The sequence below is a fragment of the Pelodiscus sinensis genome, chromosome 16, assembly GCF_049634645.1.
Source record: "Pelodiscus sinensis isolate JC-2024 chromosome 16, ASM4963464v1, whole genome shotgun sequence".
Classification (NCBI taxonomy): Eukaryota; Metazoa; Chordata; order Testudines; family Trionychidae; genus Pelodiscus; species Pelodiscus sinensis.
This window is the reverse complement of record NC_134726.1, coordinates 986,732-1,010,210: the sequence shown is the minus strand read 5'-3', so window position 1 is coordinate 1,010,210 and position 23,479 is coordinate 986,732. Positions and strand designations below refer to the sequence as shown.

Sequence of the window (23,479 nt, the reverse complement as noted above, 5' to 3'; positions counted from 1 at the left end):
TGGGGGGTGGAGGGTGATTGGGGGGCCCGGGGGGTGCAGGGTGATTGGGGGGCCGGGGGATGCAGGGTGATTCGGGGGGGGCGATGGGGGATGCAGGGTGATTCGGGGGGGCGATGGGGGGTGCAGGGTGATTGGGGGGCCGGGGGGTGCAGGGTGATTCGGGGGGGCGATGGGGGGTGCAGGGTGATTGGGGGGCCCGGGGGGGTGCAGGGTGATTCAGGGGGGCCATGGGGGGTGCAGGGTGATTCGGGGGGGCGAAGGGTGATTGGGGGGCCGGGGGGTGCAGGGTGATTGGGGGGCCGGGGGGTGCAGGGTGATTCGGAGGGGCGATGGGGGGTGGAGGGTGATTGGGGGGGCCGGGGGGTGCAGGGTGATTCAGGGGGGCGATGGGGGGTGGAGGGTGATTGGGGGTGCAGGGTGATTCGGGGGGGCGATGGGGGGTGGAGGGTGATTGGGGGGGCCGGGGGGTGCAGGGTGATTGGGGGGCCGGGGGGTGCAGGGTGATTCGGGGGGGGCGATGGGGGATGCAGGGTGATTGGGGGGCCGGGGGGTGCAGGGTGATTGGGGGGCCGGGGGGTGCAGGGTGATTCGGAGGGGCGATGGGGGGTGGAGGGTGATTGGGGGGGCCGGGGGGTGCAGGGTGATTCGGGGGGGCGATGGGGGGTGCAGGGTGATTGGGGGCCGGGGGGTGCAGGGTGATTGGGGGGGCCGGGGGGTGCAGGGTGATTCGGGGGGGCGATGGGGGGTGCAGGGTGATTGGGGGCCGGGGGGTGCAGGGTGATTGGGGGGGCGATGGGGGGTGCAGGGTGATTCGGGGGGGGCGATGGGGGGTGCAGGGTGATTGGGGGGCCGGGGGGTGCAGGGTGATTCGGGGGGGCGATGGGGGGTGCAGGGTGATTGGGGGGCCGGGGGGTGCAGGGTGATTGGGGGCCGGGGGGTGCAGGGTGATTGGGGGCCGGGGGGTGCAGGGTGATTGGGGGGGCCGGGGGGTGCAGGGTGATTGGGGGCCGGGGGGGGGGCTCTGGCTCATGGGGTGCAGGCTCAGACCCTGCACTCGAAGGCTGGCGCGCGCACACGCCTGGGGGCGGGGGGAGCTCAGTGCACGCGGCCGAGCCAGTCGCAGCGCGCGCTGCGGGAAAGCCCACGTGGGTGAGCGGGGTGGGAGGGGCCGCTCCCTGCCGCGCGCGGTCGCTTTCAGACCGGCCAGCTCCAGCCTGCGGAGCCAGATCGGCGGATTCGCCACGGGCCGCGCTACGCGAATCTGCGGCGGGGCCGGGACCGTGTCGGCGGGAAGAGCCCGCGGGTGAGTGCGCGGGGGGAGGGGCGGAGCGGAGCGGACTGGGGGTGCAGCGTGTGTGGGGGGGTGCAGCGTGCAGTGTGTGGGGAGGGTGGAGCGTGCAGCGTGTGTGTGGGGGGGGGGTGCAGCGTGCAGTGTGTGTGGGGGGGGTGGTAGCGTGCAGTGTGTGTGTGTGGGGGGTGCAGCGTGCAGTGTGTGTGGGGGGGTGCAGCGTGCAGTGTGTGTGGGGGGGTGCAGCGTGCAGTGTGTGTGTGTGGGGGGTGCAGCGTGCAGTGTGTGTGTGTGGGGGGTGCAGCGTGCAGTGTGTGTGTGTGGGGGGTGCAGCGTGCAGTGTGTGTGTGTGGGGGTGCAGCGTGCAGTGTGTGTGGGGGGGGTGCAGCGTGCAGTGTGTGTGCAGGGTGCTGTGTGTGGGGGGGCGTAGCGTGCAGTGTGTGTGCAGGGTGCTGTGTGTGGGGGGGTGTAGCGTGCAGTGTGTGTGCAGGGTGCTGTGTGTGGGGGGGCGTAGCGTGCAGTGTGTGTGCAGGGTGCTGTGTGTGGGGGGCGTAGCGTGCAGTGTGTGTGCAAGGTGCTGTGTGGGGGGGGGCGTAGCGTGCAGTGTGTGTGCAAGGTGCTGTGTGGGGGGGCGTAGCGTGCAGTGTGTGTGCAGGGTGCTGTGTGTGTGGGGGTGTAGCGTGCAGTGTGTGTGCAAGGTGCTGTGTGTGGGGGGGTGTAGCGTGCAGTGTGTGTGCAGGGTGCTGTGTGTGAGGGGGTGTAGCGTGCAGTGTGTGTGCAGGGTGCTGTGTGGGGGGGGTGTAGCGTGCAGTGTGTGTGCAGGGTGCTTTGTGTGTGGGGGGTGTAGCGTGCAGTGTGTGTGCAAGGTGCTGTGTGGGGGGTGTAGCGTGCTGTATGTGTGCAGGGTGCTGTGTGTGGGGGGGTGTAGCGTGCTGTGTGTGTGTGCAGGGTGCTGTGTGTGGGGGGGTGTAGCGTGCTATGTGTGGGGGGGTGTAGCGTGCAGTGTGTGTGCAGGGTGCTGTGTGTGGGGGGGTGTAGCGTGCAGTGTGTGTGCAGGGTGCTGTGTGTGGGGGGGTGTAGCGTGCTGTGTGTGTGCAGGGTGCTGTGTGTGGGGGGTGTAGCGTGCTGTGTGGGGGGGTGTAGCATGCAGTGTGTGTGCAGGGTGCTGTGTGTGGGGGTGTAGCGTGCAGTGTGTTTGCAGAGTGCTGTGTGTGTGTGTGTGGGTGTAGCGTGCTGTGTGTGTGCAGGTGTAGCGTGCTGTGTGTGTGCAAGGTGCTGTGTGTGGGGGGGTCTAGCGTGCTGTGTGTGGGGGGGTGTAGCGTGCAGTGTGTGTGCAGGGTGCTGTGTGTGGGGGTGTAGCGTGCAGTGTGTTTGCAGGGTGCTGTGTGTGGGGGTGTAGCGTGCAGTGTGTGTGCAGGGTGCTGTGTGGGGGGGTGTAGCGTGCTGTGTGTGTGCATGTGGGTGTAGTGTGCAGTGTGTGTGCAAGGTGCTGTGTGTGGGGGGGGTGCAGGGTGCTGTGTGTGTGCAGGGTGCTGTGTGTGTGCAGGGTGCTGTGTGTGGGGGGGTGTAGCGTGCTGTGTGTGTGCAAGGTGCTGTGTGGGGGGGTGTAGCGTGCTGTGTGGGGGGGGGTGTAGCGTGCTGTGTGTGTGCAAGGTGCTGTGTGTGGGGGTGTAGCGTGCTGTGTGTGTGCAGGGTGCTGTGTGTGCATGTGGGTGTAGTGTGCAGTGTGTGTGTGGGGGGGTGTAGCGTGCAGTGTGTGTGCAAGGTGCTGTGTGTGCATGTGGGTGTAGTGTGCAGTGTGTGTGTTTTGGGTGGGTGTAGCGTGCAGTGTGTGTGCAGGGTGCTGTGTGTGGGGGGGTGTAGCGTGCTGTGTGTGTGCAGGGTGCTGTGTGGGGGGGGTGTAGCGTGCAGTGTGTGTGCAGGGTGCTGTGTGTGGGGGGTGTAGCGTGCAGTGTGTTTGCAGGGTGCTGTGTGTGGGGGGTGTAGCGTGCAGTGTGTTTGCAGGGTGCTGTGTGTGGAGGGGTGTAGCGTGCAGTGTGTGTGCAGGGTGCTGTGTGTGGGGGGTGTAGCGTGCAGTGTGTGTGCAGGGTGCTGTGGGGGGGGGGGTGTAGCGTGTAGTGTGTGTGCAGGGTGCTGTGTGTGGGGGGGTGTAGCGTGCTGTGTGTGTGCAGGGTGCTGTGTGGGGGGGTGTAGCGTGCTTTGTGTGTGCAAGGTGCTGTGTGTGCGCATGTGGGTGTAGCGTGCAGTGTGTGTGTGGAGGGGTGTAGCGTGCAGTGTGTGTGCAGGGTGCTGTGTGTGGGGGGGTGTAGCGTGCTGTGTGTGTGCAGGGTGCTGTGTGGGGGGGTGTAGCGTGCTGTGTGTGTGCAGGGTGCTGTGTGTGGGGGGGTGTAGCGTGCTGTGTGTGTGCAGGGTGCTGTGTGTGGGGGGGTGTAGCGTGCTGTGTGTGTGCAGGGTGCTGTGTGTGGGGGGGTGTAGCGTGCTGTGTGTTTGCAAGGTGCTGTGTGTGGGGGGGTGTAGCGTGCTGTGTGTTTGCAAGGTGCTGTGTGTGGAGGGGTGTAGCGTGCTGTGTGTGTGCAGGGTGCTGTGTGTGGGGGGTGTAGCGTGCTGTGTGTGTGCAGGGTGCTGTGTGGGGGGGTGTAGCGTGCTGTGTGTGTGCAAGGTGCTGTGTGTGCATGTGGGTGTAGTGTGCAGTGTGTGTGTGTTGGGGGGTGTACATAAGGACAGGCCCTATGAGGGAGCTGGCGCTTTGCCAGCCGTTTCCCCCGTCCCAGGCGCGGTGCGCACCAGGGGTGTAATTCCTCAGCTGGCTAATGGCGGTGGCCATGTCCCCACTAAACTGCTTCACGGGTGTTTACCGAGCCCTGAGCCCCTGCCTGGTGGGGCTGATTAGTCACCTGTGAACGGGGCTGCAGCACGGCTGAGAGAGGGACACTGGCTGCGGCTGGTGAACTGCTTCAACCTCCCCTGGTGACTGTAGCTGGTAACCTACCTCAGTAACTGTAGTGCTCATCAGTTAACCGCTCACGTCCCTAATGCATGTGCCCAGCGAGCCGAGGCCGTGTGTGTGCATGCTGGTGCCTCCTGTCCTAAAGCCCTGTGTGTACAGCACCCAGCATCACAGGGCCCCGAGCTCGGTGCCTGTGCAAACAACACACTGCATCCTAGGGCCCCGAGCTCGGTGCCTGTGCAAACCACACACTGCATCCTAGGGCCCCGAGCTCGGTGCCTGTGCAAACAACACACTGCATCCTAGGGCCCCGAGCTCGGTGCCTGTGCAAACAACACACTGCATCCTAGGGCCCCGAGCTCGGTGCCTGTGCAAACCACACACTGCATCCTAGGGCCCCGAGCTCGGTGCCTGTGCAAACAACACACTGCATCCTAGGGCCCCGAGCTCGGTGCCTGTGCAAACCACACACTGCATCCTAGGGCCCCGAGCTCGGTGCCTGTGCAAACCACACACTGCATCCTAGGGCCCCGAGCTCGGTGCCTGTGCAAACCACACACTGCATCCTAGGGCCCCGAGCTCGGTGCCTGTGCAAACCACACACTGCATCCTAGGGCCCCGAGCTCGGTGCCTGTGCAAACCACACACTGCATCACAGGGCCCCGAGCTCGGTGCCTGTGCAAACAACACACTGCATCCTGAGGCCCTGTATGTGCATACATCACCTTCTGCCATGGGGCCTTGTTCCAGGACGGGATTTCCTGTGTGGATACGTGCACATTTGATCCACAGTCCACAAAAATGGTTCCCAGACCTCCACATCCACTGATATAAAGCGGGTCTACAGATTTTCAGAGCTCTACTCTTAAGTGCTACTGCAATACGAATACCTTATAGTAATGAATTATTATTATTTATCATTTCCATCCTGCCAAGTTATGTGGGACTTTTGCGATGGGGAAGACACAGTGCTACATAGTCCTGTATTTTGCTTCACCCACTAGTGAGTCTGCAAATCTCCTCTTATTTGCAAGCTAAGAAGAGTACCCTTTCAGAGCCAGTGGGTATCAACAGGCATTGCTTCATTTTCCCCTTTGATCCGTTCCAGAAGAGGCTTTACCAAATGGATCCTGAGCCCTTGGAAGTCAGACATGCCGTACGAGAAGCCATCAACACCCTTTCCTCTTCCAGGGATGGAGTCCAGATCTCGGAGGTGCTTGGTACAATTAAGTGCTATCTAGGTGGAACGGAAAACCAAGCCCCCCTAAAGGAGAGAGAGGAATTTACCCAATTGCATTTTTCTGCCTTTCTGCGAAGTCTTGTTAGTAACCTGAGTGCAGATTGGATGGAACTACTTACATCTGATCAGCAAAAGGAATTATGGGATAGCTTTTTCTTGGAAGGGCCAGCGGATCAAGCCTTTCTGGTTCTGCTGGACTCCATCATTTCTACTGGGTATGCTTGGCTTTGTTTCCATATGTGTTAACTCTAAAAGCCTGCAAACATGTTACGTCCTTTGCACTAAAATTCCAAGCTAGTCAGAAGATCTGGCAACCATGGCTTCGGTTTAGTTCAGAAAAGACTTCTGTTTGTAGCCGTGTCTCTGAGGCATGCTAACTTTCTGGACATTTTCAGGGCTTCAGTCTGGGTTTTGAGTATGGGCACTGGCCTGCCTATACCATACATTGCAATTGTAAGGATATGACAGAACAATGTGTTCGAATCAGGGGAAGTAAGCAACTAGTAGATTATCTGATAAGCATAAGCTTATCAGATAGTTGACTAATGATGTGACTAGTTGCTTCCCCCCCTTGCTGCCTTTTTTAGAGAGAGGCAGCAAGGCAGGGGTGCAGGTGCTAATGCTGGGGGGAGCTGGCTGAAAAGCTGGTCGTCCCCCCCAGCACTGACCCCACATGGGGCAGGGGAGGTAGAGGCACAGGGGGAAATGGCGTAAGTGGGGACTGAAGCACTCTTCACTCATGCCGCTTCTGCTGCAATTCTGCTCTTGAAATGTATGAGAGACCCAACAGGGCTCTTGTACATTTCAAAAGCAGAAGCCCCCAGGGAGCATGGGACAAGCAGGGGACTCCCCCTGTGGGGCTTCCTTTTGAAATGAACAAGTGCCCCACTGGGTCTCTTGTACATTTTAAATGCTCAGGTGCTGCAGGGAGCCAGTACCCTGCTGGCCGTGCACTCCTATGGGGCTTCCGCTTTTGAACGGTAGCAAGAGCCTCGTAGGGCTCTTGCTACAGTTCAAAGGCAGAGGCGCCCTTTTAGACTGTTCAAATAGTTGATGGAAATCCCATTGACTGTTTGGCTAGTTAATTGATCTAAGTTTTACATTGCTGAATCAAATCCCCAGGCTCAGATGTAGTTGGGGCATAGAGAGGCCTTAACACATCAAAGGTATTTGTCGACCACCCAGGTAAGCCTCATCCCAGGAGGCATACCTGGGTGGTCGACAAATACCTTTGATGTCGACACCCGCGCGTCCAGACTATCGCGCTGAGCCGACAAACAGCTGATCAGCTCAGCGCGGCAGTCATGTAAATTTAAATGAAGCGGTGATTATTTAAATCGTCGCTTCATTTTACTATGTCTGGTAGCCTAATCTACATGCCTCTGTCGCCAGAGGCATGTAGTCTAGACGTACCCTTAGAGTCCAAAAGTAGAAGGTATAATACTATATTTATAGAGGGTTGTGATATGTTTAAAACACTGCGAAGGGAACCAGGAGACCTGACTTCTATTTCTAGTTCTGCCATTGGCTTCCTGTGGTACCTTGAGAACTTTGAAATGGTTCTTGCCCATTTCCTGGGGAGGTGTGAGGCTGAATTTGGTAACGTGTGTGGAGAGCGATGAGATTCAGGGAGGGAAGGAGCTGTACGGGCAGGATTAACTCACTGCTAACCTTCAGCTGCTTTCTGGCGCTTTGTGGCACTATGCCGTAGCTGATGGGATCACCACAGACAGTGGCATGATCCTCTTCGTTCATTAACTGTGTGTGTGTGTGGGGGGGCTATTCATTTTTTTTCCAGTCCTGGCTTTCGCTTGATGAAGCTCATTAGCATCCTGGAACAGTTTCTGCAGCTGGGAGGCATGTCGGCTCTCATGTGGGAGGTCTGTCACCAGCAGGCACAAGCTGGTTCACCCACATTCCAAGAGACCCTCCTCAACAAAGTTGTGTGTCTGCCTGACCACTTGTGCAACAAACTCCAGGGGAATAATTTGCCTGTATTCTTCCCACAAAACTACTTCCCTCTGCTGGCTACTGAAATTATCCAAGTGTTGCAGAGGATCTGTGACTCTCTGCGAGGTGAGATTGCAGACCAGTTGCTGCTGTACTGAGCGAGTGAGAACACGAGGGGAGGCTTCCTGATAAGCTGCCCCCAGAAAGGTGCTGATGGCAAGTATTTCATTAAGCATGTATCTCATTTTACCACAGGTGGCTTGGACTGTTCTGTCTCCTTCGTGTCACAGGTGCTGGGGAAGGTGTGCATGCATGGGAGACAAAGTGAGTGCCAAGCCTGGCTTTGGGGTAAAGGGTATGACAGAATCACACCACTAAGGAACTGAGAATGTGATTGGGTGGTCAGTATCAGAGAGAGGTCTGCGTTCCTCTCTGAGGCAGCACAGCTGTGTATCTGCCACCCAGCTCTCTTGCCTCCTGGCTGATTCGAGTGTGTTCTCTTCTCCTCCCATAGGGAATGAGATGCCAGCTTAAGGTTCTGAGAATGCATTGTAATCACTAGTATGTTAAAAATCACAGGCCCTAAATAACAGGCTGTGTGTGTCTGTGTGTGATGAGCCTTTGTTTTGGTTTCACAGTGTTTTGGAGCAGGTGATGGCTGCATGAAACAGATGGGGAGGTTAGGAAAGGGGTTCCAATGTCCTACTTCAAACAAGGAATTCCTGGAAGCTACTGCCAAGCTATCCTGCAGTGACTTGAGAGCAGGGGTACAAACCACAGGCCAGGTTGATAAGAAGCAAGGCACAAACTCCAAATTAGTTGTGAGTTCTATACTTAGATTTCACCAGCCAGTTATCAAATGTAAATTCCTCAAGTGCTAGAACACCCGTAACTGGATCCACAGACAGTCCTCCATCATGCTGTCATCTGTTTTGCCTCTTAGGTAAGCTTTCTTTTGTGATAGATGGTTCCTTACCTCAAAAATCACAACAGTATTTAGTTAAAAAAACAACAAATAGTCTGGTAGCACTTTAAAGACGAACAAATTAGGTTACTCCCATTCACTTGCACCTAATGTCTCACACCAAAGACAGCTCATAATTTATTATAGGATTGGCTGTAGCTAAAAATGTATTCACTACAAAATGGAAACGCATTTTTTACAAGGTTAAAAGAGGTCAATGGATATATACACACAAACTTGAAATTTGAGATTAGAATGTAATAGTAGCTTCTGTAATAAGCAATCTCTGTATAGCCTTTAGGGATAGCTCTGGCCAAGACCTGAGAATCTTTTGCTCATGCTTAGTAACCCTTGCGCCTCAGAGCGTAAGCTGCACAAAAGATTCAATTCCTTCTTGTTAGGGTTTTTTATTCCTTTCCCCTCTTCTGCAGAATCAATCCCAATGATTTCTTGGGAGCAAATCACTTGCATATTTCCTCTTCGCGTGGGGTAGAGATGTAAAGTTCCATGTAATCAATTCACCGATATAACGTTTAACTGGTTAATCACTTATACAGGATGAGTGGAGTACCCCCTGTCCACTGCAGACCCTGCTGGACTGGACTAGTTCCCCACCAGTTAACTGCTAACCATTCACATACCTACTGAGGGGTGGGGTTGTGAGGGAGCAATCAGCAAAGTGTTTTGTCCTCTGAAAACATTTCCTGTAGGAAAACTAGTATTTCAAACTTGTTAGTTCTTCTCTTCTCTCTGGTGATTTACAGTTGTAGAGCAAGCACTTACGTGTTACTTTTGTAGCAGTGTTTCTCAAAGGGGTCGGCGGATCCACTCTGTGAAACCTGCTAACTGGCCGCTCCAGTTTATTTACGGACTATGCAGCTTCGCAGCTCCCTTGGCTCTGGTTTGCTGTTTGCAGCCAATGAGGCTCCGTGGCTGTGGAGCTGGTAAATAAACAAACCAGAGCGGCCCGTTAGCAGGTTTCTCAGAGTGGATCCATGGACCACTTGGAGAAATGCTGCCTTAAAGCATACAGACATAAATGCGATTAATGCACGCAGCCTCTTACAAACATTTCATAAAGTGTAAACACTGATCACACCCTTGTCGTTCTCATTCCTACTGTTTAACACACAGGCAAATACACAGCTGGAACCAGTCGGATTCACCTGTGCTCAGTTGAGACACATGGCGTGAGCTCCCACCTGCTCTGCCAGTATCTCTGCTGCTAGGGCTACACGTGACAGTCTAGAGGAACCGGCAGGCAGGGCACACCCAGGAGAAGAATTGTGTGTTGTATCCCTGGGGAGAGCTTGTATTGGAATGGGCAGTAGCAGCCAGAAGCCTCCGGCTCTTCTGAATCCCTGGGGTCTGCCCTTCCTCCCTCCCGCCCTTTACATCCCTACCCCCCGTGAGGAAGAGACGTGGAAGCGATTTAGCCAGGATGGGCAGGGAGGTGTCCCTGGCCTCTATTTGTCAGAGGCTGGAATGGGTGACGGGAGGGATCAAGTGATGATTCCCCGTTTCTGTTCACTCCCTCTGGGGCACCGGGACAGGACTCTGGACTGGGTGGACCTTGGGTCTGACCCCGTGTGGCCGTTCTCATGTTCTTGGAAGGGGCATTGTCTTCACGTGTGTCTCTCCAGAAGCAGCCTGATTTTGTAAATCACTGTGCAGTGGGCTATTGCCCCAGCTCCCTCCAGTCAAAGATTCCTTCTGTTCTCTCCCAATGCAGGAGAAATTCTGAATAAGCTGGTGCCCTGTCTAGTGGAGCTCACTGAGGCGGACTGCGTCTGGCAGAGGGTGTGCTGGCGACTGGTGGAACGTGTGCCAGATCGCTGGATGGAAGCTGCAGTCTGCGGCTTTGTTCAGACAGCACCGGGGTAAGGAATCAAGATGTGGGGGAGAAGGATTCTAACTGCACCTGTACGCTAAAGGCGCTTAGACTATGTGCCATCTTTTTACATGGCACCACTTTCTGGGAGAGTTGGGACTGGACTAGCTGGTGATTCCTTCGTGTCAGTCCTTGAGCACCATTTCATACAGCACTAGGGTACAATAATCCCTTCTGTAGATGTGTGGCAGCATGGCATGGAAGCGGTTTGGTTGATCTGCAACGCTTGGTCATGTTTCAAATGGGCAGCAACTTACAAAATCATGATCTGATTGAAATTGGCCTGAAGCAGTTCAGAGAAATGGCTCCCTGACAGATGGCTGCTGACCTGTCTTGCTAGGGCGGATGTCTTGTCTCGATTACTGGGGAACCTGGTTGTGAAAAACAAGAAAGCTCAGTTTGTGCTGACCCAGAAGCTGCTACTCCTGCAGTACGGCTGTGAGGTAAGGGCGCTGCGTTGCGGTAGGGGGAGTAAACCCTCCTGGCTCTGAGGAAGGCCAACATCTGTCAAAGTGCTGAATTCTTGCCCAAGTAAGCCAGGGATTTAGAAGAGTCTGAGGGTCCTGGCTGCCACTACTGTGGGCCCTGATCCATCTAGAATCCAGGGGGAAGACTGGGAGCAAGTGTGACCCCCCTCCCCCACACACACACCTAAGAGGAGAGGAAGGAGGAGTGCACTGCAGTGTTCCCTCTAATTTTTGTTAGCCATGTGTGGAATAAATGCTGTTATATGCACTGAAGTATATGCAGATGTGCACCATCACTAGAAAAACATGCTGCCAGCTGTGGGTGCTCTGCTAATCAGCTGGGCAGCACTTAAATCTCTCCTGGGTGGCTGCCCAAGTGCTCCGCTTACAGGGAATGCTGGTGTGCTGGAGGAGAGCTCTGTGCTCAGTTTGGAATGATCTGTATCCTCTGAGGTTGGAGAGAAATGATGTGGAGGTGAACGAGGGCAATAGGGGAGCATGAGCCCAGGAGGGTGGAGAATGTGATGCCTTATGTTCTGGAGCATCGACTATTCTGGATGGGGGAGGGTAGGACAAGATTTCCCGATTTCTCCATGTTTCTGTTCTATAATAGGAGCGGTATGTTAACTGAGACTTGCTGTGCATGGATTGGCTGCCACTACTGGGGTTTTTACTAGAAGCCCTGTCTTGGGTGCCACAGATGTCACTGAAATGGTTTGATCTGAAATACCCAGCCTGGAAGTTCAGCTCTTAACTGTTCTGAGTGCTGTGGGCTTGCTTAACCTCTGCGCAGTCTTTGGGCCCTGAAAACTCTGATCCAGTCCCTCAGAATGAGGCGGGAGCGCGCGTGTGTAAGGTCCTTGCTGCCTGTCAGTGTGACTAACCCCATGTTGTCATTGTAGACTGCAGTGCTCCAGAGCCTCCTTGGCTACCTGGCCCTAGATGGCCTTCGACGTTCCTTATTGATCAAGGTGAGGGAGCTGTATATTGAGTTTGAACGTTTACTCCCTGTCCCCGGTCCGGGCTGTGCGAGGGGCGCTAGAGCATGTCCCCCCAGTGGTCCTGGGCAGAGCTGCATGGCCTCATTCAAAGCCTAGCAGAAAAGTCCTCTTCCTAGGCGTGGCTGCCTGTCTGTCTCCTCTCTAGAATAATAAAATGGCCACTGGGGGGTGCCCCCTTCACCAGGCCACAGTCCTTCCACAGTTTCTAATGATCGGTTGTATTTCTGTAACCCCTACACCGGTGGTCTCCCAGCAGCACCACTCCCCTGGTTGGGAGGCTAATTTGACCCATTCCGTTTTGTGGAGAAGGGGAGGGGGAGAAGTGATTTGAAATGACTTCTCCAAAGAGAGCAAGTCAGGGACAGGTGGAAATAGGCCCCTGAAAGCCAGCCCTGTGTGCTTGTAAGAGCCTCCTCGTGGTTTCTAGGGCAGTAGAGCAGAGAGCCTGTTCTGAGGTCTGAGTGGGAAGCCGCTAAGTGAAACGTAACAGTCGTTTTCTTGGTGTTTCTGATAAGCCTTTGTAATACTAAGCTCCTCTTAGCTCTTCTTTCTATTCGCGATTTAAGAGTTTTTTAAAACGTGTTCCTTCAGACAGTGCAGATCCATTAACACCAATTTTAGCCAGCACGGGGGAGGCAGCGAGCTACAATGCTGTGGGGAAGACGTATTCCTTATTGCTTCAAATCATTCTCAAGCCACACCTGAAGCACTGGTGAATGGCTCTGAATCCAGAGACATTCTGCTGTGATGCAAGGGGAGGAGCAGAGAGACTGGCTTTCCCATCAGAATGGCCAGGCTGGGTCAGACCAGAAGTCCATGTAAACACAGTGTCCTGTCTGCCCACAGTGGCCAATGCCTGGTGTCCCAGAGGGAGTGAACAGCACAGGGAACCACCCAGTGATCACTCCCTCTTGCCCATTCCCAGCCTTTGACAGAGTCTAGGGACACCAGCCCTACCCAGCCTGGCTAATAGCCACTAATGGACCTACCCTGCATGAATGTAACCAGCTCCCCTTCTGTAACAGCCGTTCTCTTACACTGGTTTATTCCACTGAGCTGCGTAACTGCGACTTGGGTCAGTTTCTGTGTAGCCGGGTCCATGGCAGCCTGACTCCATTGGGCTGCGACTGGGATGTTCAGAGCTTGGACATCGGGGTCAGTCCTGTGTGTTTGATGGAGAATGTGGGTGGCTGAGAGGCTCCTGCTACTGACTTAGGGATGTGGGTGTTCAAGTTCTTTTACAAACACTTCAGTTACTTCTGCCCTGCACACGGAGGGGAGCGGACGAAACACTGCATTTTGGGGGTGGGGGTAAGCCTAAAATAAATAGAATGTAATGTAAAAATCAGGCTTTTGCATCGACTCTGTTAGTCACTATCCTATTGCATTGAAAACCTGGAGCTGACCCGGAGCTTCCAGCCCCAGAGCGCTAGTTTGGGAGGCCAGGGGGAGCAGCAGCCATGCATACCTGGACACCACTTGCTTTTTTTCCTGTTCCCCTGACTGTCAGGGAGCAAGGAGAAAGTATGCGGATGTTGTGAATTACTCCTCTGTCCTCTCCCTTTGCCAGCCAGAAGTGAAAGGCATGCACAGAAGCTGTGTACTTTCCCCTCGCTCCCTGATAGACAGGGAGCCCTGTCCTGGTGTGCATGGCTGCTGTTCCCTGCCCTCCCGAAATGGTGCCCTGGTTCCAGCCAGCAGTACTGGAGGCCAGCTCCTGTCCTAGAGCTGTTGGATATGCCAGTAACTGCTCTGATGGCAGAGGTATGGAGATGGGAAGAGGCCCTCACAAGGTACGTGACCGGTTATGCTGTGTGGAGGGTAGGGTTTCCTTAGGTCGGCTGGCTGGGAGAGGGGTGGGCATGTTTGTGAGTGACTTTCTGATGCAGCCCTACCCCATGCCCTCCGGCTAATGCTGTACACTCGTGATCCAGGTGCTGAGAGAGCTTCTGGAGACCTGGGGCAGCAGCAGTGCTGTGAAGCACTCTCCAGTTGAGCAACAGCTACATATTAGCAAGGCCATCCTGATCTGCCTCGCCCTCTTGAAAGAGCCTGAAATAGAGAACAACGGACAAGGTGAGGGAGGAGGAAAAGAGCAGCGAGAACAGAGGCCTCCATTGGATTCAGAGGAAGTGCCCAGCGCTCACCGTCAATGCTTGTGCAGTCAGCCTGCCCTCCCTTCACGTGGGCAGCCATGTAATATCGGCAGGGGGGAAACCAGCAGAGTCTGGCAACCCTGCTTGTGGGCCACAGTAATCAAAACGTCCTGCTCGCTGTCGGCTGGTGCTCCCCAGACGTGTGCCTGTATCCAGCTGGTACCTCTTGTCTGATCATACCACTGCAGGCAGGGCAGGGCCGTTTTTCACTCTGTCTGAACAGTGCCCTGAGCAATGGGGTCTGGGTTCAGCCCAAGGCTTCTGGTGCTACCACAAAATGAATACTAAACAAGGGTAATTCAGCACCTGCTGGGTGCACTTTCATGGAGAACATAAGAACGGCCGCACTGGGTCAGACCAAAGGTCCATCTAGCCCAGTAGCCTGTCTGCCGACAGTGGCCAGCACCAGGTGCCCCAGAGGGGGTGGACCGAAGACAATGATCAAGCGATTTGTCTCCTGCCATCCCTCTCCAGCCTCTGACAGACAGAGGCCAAGGACACCATTTTATCCCCTGCCTAATAGCCTTTTATGGACCTAACCTCCATGAATTTATCCAGCTTCTCTTTAAACTCTATTATAGTCCTAGCCTTCACAGCCTCCTCTGGCAAGGAGTTCCACAGGTTGACAACACGCTGTGTGAAGAAGAACTTCCTTTTATTAGTTTTAAACCTGCTCCCCATTAATTTCATTTGGTGTCCTCTAGTTCTTCTATTGGAGACTTTGAAAACATAAGTTCTATTTATTAGAAAGCAAGTGTGTTTCATTCCAGCCAACCCAAGAGTCTTAACTCCTGGCCTTGTATAGATACTCCCGTGTTAGTGAATGATCCGGTTTCTCACTGGCTGGTGTTAGATGTCAGCTTCTATTGGTGACTAACGGTCAACCTGCCACCTCTTAGAACCTGTCTGGGGAGGTGGAAGATGCTGCCACCAGCAATGGGTTTAGGAATGCCAGTGGTAATTACCTGTCACAGCTCAAGCACGTGGGGAGAAATAGGCCTACCTCTGTGAGCTCCATGTGGATGCAACTTCCATAAGAAGCCGGCCAATTTTGCCTGTCAAAGCAGTTTTAAAGCCTTTGGATTTATGCCTGGGATTAACCATTGTGCTTGGCTTCAAAACCTAGCCCTGGTGCATGCCTTGCTGACAGGATGGGGAAGGAAACTCTTCAGTAGAAAGAGAAGTGCTCTCACGCCGGGCCTTTGTCAGCTTTTGTGCCTCTAGTTGGAGCTGTAGCTAAGATGGGGACTCTCAGTGGGTGTGCTGCCCAGGAGGGGTAGTGGGATGGCTTCTGGAGTGGCCTAGTGGATAGGGCATTTGCCGGTGGCGCACAGGGTGGTGGGTTCGAGTCCCATTCAGCCTTGGAGCAGCCAGACAGCCAACACCAGTTTCCCCAGTGATGGAGCAGGCTCTGGTATTAGGAAGGCAGGAGAAGGGATGCCCTGAAGGTAGGGAGGTGGGATGGGAGCTGCCCCAGGGTTTGACCTGGCTCTCCAATGGGAAGGCAGGATAGGATAAGAGATGCCAAGAAGGTAGGGAGGTGGGGTGGGTTCTGAAGTGGCCTAGGGGATAGGGCATTGGCAAGACATGCTGTGCTCACTGTGCTGCTTGTCCTTTCAGAGCTTCTTGCCAGCATGATGGGAGGCATGAAATGCCACCTGGACAGCAGCTTGCCCCGGGTTCGGCGCCTGGGAATGGTGGTGGCAGAGAGCATCAGTTCCAGAATAACCACTGATGGGCCCCGCCTGCAATTCCAGGTGAGATTCCCGTGCTGCCTGTCTGTGCAGTGCAGGGCGAGGGGAAACGTCCCCTTTGAGGCAGTGGTTGGGTTGTGGCTGTCATTGCTGAGCTCTGCTTGCTAGACGGGAAGGGGGCAGAACGCCTCCGATCCATGGGCTTGCATGGAGGGTGTGGGGAGAGGTGTGATTGGAGAGCGTGAGTGCGCATGGCGCCTGGAGAACTCTGACGAGACAACAGGGTTTCGCATTCGAACTCTGGCTGGATTTCCACATGGTGTGTCATTGCCATCCAGGAGAGCCTTTCTACTGCCTTCGGGGGAGCTGAGTGGAGCACCCAGGAGGGGTTGGGATTTTCAAGACTGAGCAGGTGATTGGGTCACTTGCTCCCCGTTCGTTTCCATAGGAATTGTGTAGCTTAGCTCCCTCCCTGGCTTTGAGAACCTCAAGGGCTGCTGGCCCAGTGTCCGCTGCAGTGCTGCACTGTGAATTCAGGGCTGTTCGATGCTGTAACGCAGGGCTGGGGGCTGCTGGCCCAGTGTCCGCTGCAGTGCTGCACTGTGAATTCAGGGCTGTTCGATGCTGTAACGCAGGGCTGGGGGCTGCTGGCCCAGTGTCCGCTGCAGTGCTGCGCTGTGAATTCAGGGCTGTTTGATGCTGTAACGCAGGGCCGGGGGCTGCTGGCTCAGTGTCCGCTGCAGTGCTGCACTGTGAATTCAGGGCTGTTCGATGCTGTAACGCAGGGCTGGGGGCTGCTGGCCCAGTGTCCGCTGCAGTGCTGCACTGTGAATTCAGGGCTGTTCGATGCTGTAACGCAGGGCTGGGGGCTGCTGGCTCAGTGTCCGCTGCAGTGCTGCACTGTGAATTCAGGGCTGTTCGATGCTGTAATGCAGGGCTGGGGGCTGCTGGCCCAGTGTCCGCTGCAGTGCTGCAGTGTGAATTCAGGGCTGTTCGATGCTGTAACCCAGGGCTGGGGGCTGCTGGCACAGTGTCCGCTGCAGTGCTGCACTGTGAATTCAGGGCTCTTTGATGCTGTAACGCAGGGCTGGGGGCTGCTGGCTCAGTGTCCGCTGCAGTGCTGCACTGTGAATTCAGGGCTGTTCGATGCTGTAATGCAGGGCTGGGGGCTGCTGGCTCAGTGTCCGCTGCAGTGCTGCACTGTGAATTCAGGGCTGTTCGATGCTGTAATGCAGGGCTGGGGGCTGCTGGCCCAGTGTCCGCTGCAGTGCTGCAGTGTGAATTCAGGGCTGTTCGATGCTGTAACCCAGGGCTGGGGGCTGCTGGCACAGTGTCCGCTGCAGTGCTGCACTGTGAATTCAGGGCTGTTTGATGCTGTAACGCAGGGCTGGGGGCTGCTGGCTCAGTGTCCGCTGCAGTGCTGCACTGTGAATTCAGGGCTGTTCGATGCTGTAACGCAGGGCTGGGGGCTGCTGGCTCAGTGTCCGCTGCAGTGCTGCACTGTGAATTCAGGGCTGTTCGATGCTGTAACGCAGGGCTGGGGGCTGCTGGCCCAGTGTCCGCTGCAGTGCTGCACTGTGAATTCAGGGCTGTTCGATGCTGTAACGCAGGGCTGGGGGCTGCTGGCCCAGTGTCCGCTGCAGTGCTGCACTGTGAATTCAGGGCTGTTCGATGCTGTATCGCAGGGCTGGGGGCTGCTGGCCCAGTGTCCGCTGCAGTGCTGCACTGTGAATTCAGGGCTGTTCGATGCTGTAATGCAGGGCTGGGGGCTGCTGGCCCAGTGTCCGCTGCAGTGCTGCACTGTGAATTCAGGGCTGTTCGATGCTGTAACGCAGGGCTGGGGGCTGCTGGCTCAGTGTCCGCTGCAGTGCTGCACTGTGAATTCAGGGCTGTTCGATGCTGTAACGCAGGGCTGGGGGCTGCTGGCCCAGTGTCCGCTGCAGTGCTGCACTGTGAATTCAGGGCTGTTCGATGCTGTAACGCAGGGCTGGGGGCTGCTGGCACAGTGTCCGCTGCAGTGCTGCACTGTGAATTCAGGGCTGTTTGATGCTGTAACGCAGGGCTGGGGGCTGCTGGCTCAGTGTCCGCTGCAGTGCTGCACTGTGAATTCAGGGCTGTTCGATGCTGTAATGCAGGGCTGGGGGCTGCTGGCCCAGTGTCCGCTGCAGTGCTGCAGTGTGAATTCAGGGCTGTTCGATGCTGTAACCCAGGGCTGGGGGCTGCTGGCACAGTGTCCGCTGCAGTGCTGCACTGTGAATTCAGGGCTGTTTGATGCTGTAACGCAGGGCTGGGGGCTGCTGGCTCAGTGTCCGCTGCAGTGCTGCACTGTGAATTCAGGGCTGTTCGATGCTGTAACGCAGGGCTGGGGGCTGCTGGCTCAGTGTCCGCTGCAGTGCTGCACTGTGAATTCAGGGCTGTTCGATGCTGTATCGCAGGGCTGGGGGCTGCTGGCCCAGTGTCCGCTGCAGTGCTGCACTGTGAATTCAGGGCTGTTCGATGCTGTAATGCAGGGCTGGGGGCTGCTGGCCCAGTGTTCGCTGCAGTGCTGCAGTGTGAATTCAGGGCTGTTCGATGCTGTAACGCAGGGATGGGGGCTGCTGACCCACAGAAAAATCAGTTGAGAGCCGCGCTCCAGTGGGAAGGCCTCACTGACACGGCCCCTGACTGAGAAGGAGACAGGCACGCTCCACATTCCCCTCGCAGGCTGGATCCTTGCGGGCCCAGGTACTAGATTGTGTGCTCCAGCCCTGTGGTGTGGTGTGGGGGGAGGGCCAGAGCACAGCACAGGCTGCCCGATGCTGGGGCGAGTCCTGAGCCAGGCAAGCTGGGGGCCATGTCCACTCCCCCAGGCCTTAGGTCCCCCCCGCTTTAAAGATTATAAATATCCCAGCCCACGTCTGACCAAGCCATAACGTCTAGAGCCTGAGCCCCGTGTGAAAGGTGCTATGGCTGAGACTGGAAATCTGCTCAGGAATTTATCATTTGATCCTTCCCTGTTTGAAAACTGAGACCTAATACTGAGAGATGCTGAGCTCCTGTAGCCTTCAATTGCTGCGGACGTCTTGTATTTAATCCACATGGAAACCTCCTCTGCACACTAACCTCCTGTCTTGCATGTCTAGTATGAAGATGATGATGAGACCAGAGAACTAAAGTTTCTCCTGAAGCAGCCGGCCCCACTGCAGCCCACTGTCCGGTGAGAGTAGTTCACCTTTCTGCCAGTCCTCGCCGTATATCTGCTTAGTGCACCTGTGTACCTGAGCACAGATACCAGGCAAATCATTCCTAGTGAAGTTTATGAAGTCAGGGCTTGCCTCTGACTCCGAATCCCTTCCATCTTGTCTGATGGGGAATGCCAGACAGACCACCCCAGCTCTGAAGGCAGGAAGTCCGTATTTGTTGTTAGAATCCTCTAAGTTCACCTGAGCTCTGCATGGCCGTTGGCTGTCTCTCTGCAGCCAGCATGTCTGTAGTTCAAAGGTACAATGGCAGCATGTCTGATGGCTGCATTTCCTTGGGATTCTTGTAACTCTGCGTGCCTCTGAAGTGCTCCAAATAGGCTGGGAATCTTTGGGTACCTCGGAGTACCCTGGGAGCCAGAAATCCCCAGCCTGTCCACTGCTAACTGAAATCTAGCATTCACTTCTGTCCAAAGATCACAGCTCTGGCTGTGTTACGACTTTCCATGGCCTCTGCTGTCAGGAGATTGCAAAGCATTTCACAGAGGTTAGTAAGTGAAGCCTTCCAGTGCTCCTGCGAGAGACCTAGGGACTGAAGTGGAGAGATGAAAGTGATGTGCCTAGGGCTACACAGAAAATTGCTGTTGAACAGTGTGGGAAGCCCAGATCTCGTATGTTGTCTTGTGCATTAACCACTGCTGAATGGTGCCTCCTGTTGCTTGTGGCTTTTGTAGGCCAAGACTTCCTCTGTGGTGAGATGACAGTGTTTGCCCTTACCCAGTGCCCATTAGTGGTCTTACTCTTTGTTCGGAACCAAAACTAGCTCAGGCGGCAGTCCAGGGAAGTAGCTCAGGCTGTCTGCCATCTCCACTCTCCCCCTAGCATGTCTCCTCACAGCTGTACAGCTCCTTGAGCTTTTTCTCCTCTTCGTGGACCATCCTAGGTGAACCCACACTGAACTGAGATTCCAGTGCCTGCTGTAGCGAGGTGTGGGCTGGGGGCTTTCCCTTGGAAAATCTAGACTCCTGTTTGTGATCATGGATCGTTAAGACCTTTGTTGCTTTATTCCTTTGACCCTTTCTCATTGCTGACAGCAGGCATGATAGTCCATCTGCTACGCCAAAAGCTGTGTCAAAACCAAGTGGGAGCCCACACCCAGGAGTCTCTGCATTGCCAGAGGAGAGGTCTGACTCGGAGCTCGACAGGTATGTGTAAGAACTAAACCACGAAGGAAAAGCAGCTATGAAGTGGAAAGTAAATGACAGACTCTGAAGAGGGGAAGGAGGGGGTTGTACTCCACAGTCTGAACTGGGGAAGCAGATCCCAATGACCTGTGTGGAAAGGGTCATTGCACCTACCGGTGTTCTCATGCCTCATTTTCCACCCAAATTAGACCCAAGTGTAAGGAATTCAAGTTGTTTTCCTGCCCAACCCAACTCTCCTTCCCAAACCTGTCTGGTTACCCTGTGAAGCCTGTGCGCAGCAGTTCCATGTGCTGCCTCACAGGCTGGAGCAGTAGAATTGATTCGAGTGTGAGGGGGCCCAGTTGTTTTCTGACCTGGACCTGATGCTTGTAGTCAGGCCCCTGGCAGTGCTCGAGATGGGGCTTTACTGTGTATTTTTGTTGCCTGTGGTGTTGGCTTTGCTACTTGTGCTTATTTCACTTGCAGATTCCACTACATCCTTCAGACCTTGTTTCAGGCTCCCCGTTTTGCTACTCAAAGTGCTGTAGCGTGTCATATGGCAGTAATATATTTACTACGTGGCTGCATCTAGACTGGCAAGTTTTTCCTGCAAAAGCAGCTGCTTTTGCGGAAAAACTTTCCAGTTGTCTACACTGGCCACTTGAATTTGTGCAAGAACACTGCCGATCTCATGTAAGATTGTCCGTGTTCTTGCGGAAATGCTCTGCTGCTCCCGTGCGGGCAAAAGCCCTCTTGTGCAAATGCTTTCACGCAAGAAGGCCAGTGTAGACAACGCGGTATTGTTCTGCGCAAAAATGGCGATCGGGGCTTTCTTGCGTAAAACCGCATCTAGATTGGCACGGACGCTTTTCCGCAAAACGTGCTTTTGCCAATCTAGATGCTCTTTTCCACAAATGCTTTGAACGGAAAATCTTTTCCATTAAAAGCATTTGCGGAAAATCCTGCCAGTGTAGACGTAGCCCTTGAGTCTCAGATTATTGGGTATGGGGAGTTGCTCTCTAAGGCTACGTCTACACTGCAGCGCTATTTTGGGATACTGAAGCTTTCCCGAAATAGCTATTCCGCATCTTTTTTGAGCACAGCCATTATATCGAAATGTAATGGGCTCACTATTACAACATCCCTGTAAACCTCATTCCACAAGGAGTAAGGGATGTTTCGGGATAGCAATTTATTTCAAAATTACGTGCTGTGTGCTAGAGAAGAAACAGGTGACCCAGGATTGGATGGCATGCTTCGGCAGCTCCTGCAGCCCAGCCCTGGGTCAGGGCGTGAGGCAATAGGGGAACGGTAGTTTAAAGCGCTGTCTGGATTCCAGCTGAGCAAGGGTCGGGTCTCCTTGCTCCTGGAGAGCTGACAATTGCAGGGGGTTTGGTGGTGGCAGGGGGGACACAGGCCCACCCACTCCACTGCATCCCGGCCCAGGGCCCTGATAGTGGCGGCCTTGCAGCCACCAGGTTGGCGGGGATCCAGGCCATTACATGCCGACAAGGTCGAGGGGCAGCGGGGTCCAGGCTGCAATGCGTTGCCCACCCGACCGCCATCTCATCAGCTGCCCTGAGGTCGGCTGTGCCTGGGCCGCTCCCCAGCTCCCCGAGGACCTGCCAGACTCTGGCGCTGCTCTGGGGGGGTCTGCAGGCGACGGAGGGGCTGGCAGGGTGTCTGTGGACTCTGGCCCGGTGAGAGTCCCGGAGGGTTTGGCCTGGGTTCAGGAAGCGGCCAGGGTCCTGGCGGTCCGACCCAGTCCTCTGGTCGGGGATAGCGCGGCTGAGCCCTTCTCTGCGGGAGCCAAGGCCAGGCGTTTGCTTGGGTCGGCTGCCCAGCCCTGACTGAGCCCGCAGCTCTTATAGTCCTAGACCTGCCCTCTGACTTCCTGTGGGTGGGGCTAGGTGCGGCTGGGCCCGCCCCCCAAGGGGTCATAGAAGGCACTTCCTTTTCAGGGTTAGCGGTTGGCCATGGTTGGCCAAGGGCTCATTACGTGGCCTCTTGCCCTGCTGGCTCTCTCCGTCGATGGGGCTTGTCCTGTATCTCTGCCCTGCGCGTGCGACGCTGCCGGACCGGTGCTGCGTATTGATTGTTTTGGCCGGTGTGGAGATGGCAGCCTGGAGTGTTAGTGGAGACAATTGTTCTGGCTGCCACTCGCCACCCCCAACTGGGGCACATGCGCTTCCTACGCTGTCTTCACTGGTCCTGGTCAGAGTCCCCGCATCCGCGAACGGACACCCCTTCGTTTCCTGTCCCTAAGAAAACGGGGGGAAGCAGGGGGGTGCTGAACGGCTCCGTGCAGGTCAGAAGAGTCTGAGAGGAGGATGCAGTTGAATTACGGGCACCGAAGAGGAACTCCAAGTTCAGTGACTCCATGCTCCTTAGCCTTGTCCTGTGAGAGCTCTGCTGTCAGTAGTAGCTAGTGCGTGGATGGGGCTTGCAAGTGCTTCCTTTAACAGTCTTACCAAAGCCGTCCCTGAAGGGGTTTCATGAGGGATGTTTAAATAGGTGTTTCCAATGGGAAAACATCCCCCTGGACCTGGTGAGCACAGCCATGGGCTCTGACATTCGGGCAGCTGGGTTGAGAGCAAGGGGAAGGGAGGGCTCTGACAGCGCACAATCCATGGTAAACCCGTGTCTGACGGGGGAAACCGAGGCAGGGTTTGAGGAAATGACTGACAAGAGACTCAGAGGCCATGCTGCATATAGAATCTTCCCATATTTAACCACTAGATCATGCTTCAGAGTCAGTCTGTTGGACTCTGCTACAGAAAGAACGCACCCCCGGTAACATCTGTGAGCAAGAAATAAACCCTAAGAAGTCTTTTTTAGTTTATTTTTCGTAGTGGGAAGCGCTTCGCATGGGAGTGAAGCGAGAGCCCCCCACGAGCCCGACGCGCTGCTTGCTCATCACAGGAGGCAGGGTGTGAGTGCATGCAGTCCAAAGCCCTGCACTTCTTCCATGCAGCGCAGTCATGGAAGTGTGGGCGGATTCCTTCAGCTGAGGGACATGGTGGGCGTGAGCTATCCACATGTGCAGAGTCTCTCTAATCAGCAGCTCGGGGACCGGAGGGTCTGGTGTGAACCGCTCTATTGCGGGGCATGTTGGTGTCGGATCTGGCACTGGCTGAGCAAAGGGAGCGTTCAGACTTGCAAGGCTACGGAAGGGAGTCTGTGTCCAATACCGTAGTTTGGACAGACTGAGAATTGCACAGCTGGGCTAGACAGTCTTGAGGGAATTACACACTAACTTGCAAGTGTGCCTTAAAATGTGGTGCTGCATGGATCGGAAATCATTTTAGTCTCAAATGGGCATTGAAATGAGCTGTTGCCTAGGCCAGAGGAGGGAAAGTCTTGTCAAAGGTGAATGGCGTTGTGTAGGGTTTTATCTTGGTAGCTAATTTAGCTACTGCTTGCTTCACTACCCCAAGACACCTGCAGAATATTCATACCTGGGTGGATGGACATACCTTGCTATGGACAGCTAGCTAGTGCCTGAAACAGTTTAAATT

General features: G+C 55.3%; 1 protein-coding gene across 3 annotated transcripts in view; it reads left to right on the top strand.

The window, feature by feature from the left end:
- The first annotated feature begins 1,173 nt into the window (after positions 1 to 1,173).
- The window catches only part of TELO2 (telomere maintenance 2), a 39,682-nt gene continuing 17,376 nt past the window's right edge, over positions 1,174 to 23,479 (top strand). Inside the window, exons 1-11 of one of the 3 annotated variants that reach the window (XM_075898997.1) lie at positions 1,174 to 1,303; positions 5,344 to 5,690; positions 7,274 to 7,551; positions 7,681 to 7,749; positions 10,122 to 10,269; positions 10,621 to 10,723; positions 11,650 to 11,718; positions 13,683 to 13,824; positions 15,525 to 15,661; positions 18,721 to 18,794; positions 19,875 to 19,982. In XM_075898997.1, coding sequence (XP_075755112.1) covers positions 5,359 to 5,690; positions 7,274 to 7,551; positions 7,681 to 7,749; positions 10,122 to 10,269; positions 10,621 to 10,723; positions 11,650 to 11,718; positions 13,683 to 13,824; positions 15,525 to 15,661; positions 18,721 to 18,794; positions 19,875 to 19,982 — 1,460 coding nt within the window. In that variant the 5' untranslated portion in view covers positions 1,174 to 1,303; positions 5,344 to 5,358. Of the gene's footprint in view, positions 1,304 to 5,239; positions 5,691 to 7,273; positions 7,552 to 7,680; positions 7,750 to 10,121; positions 10,270 to 10,620; positions 10,724 to 11,649; positions 11,719 to 13,682; positions 13,825 to 15,524; positions 15,662 to 18,720; positions 18,795 to 19,871; positions 19,983 to 23,479 lie in introns of all 3 variants that reach the window. The other 2 variants (XM_075898995.1, XM_075898996.1) reach the window with 2 other exon arrangements.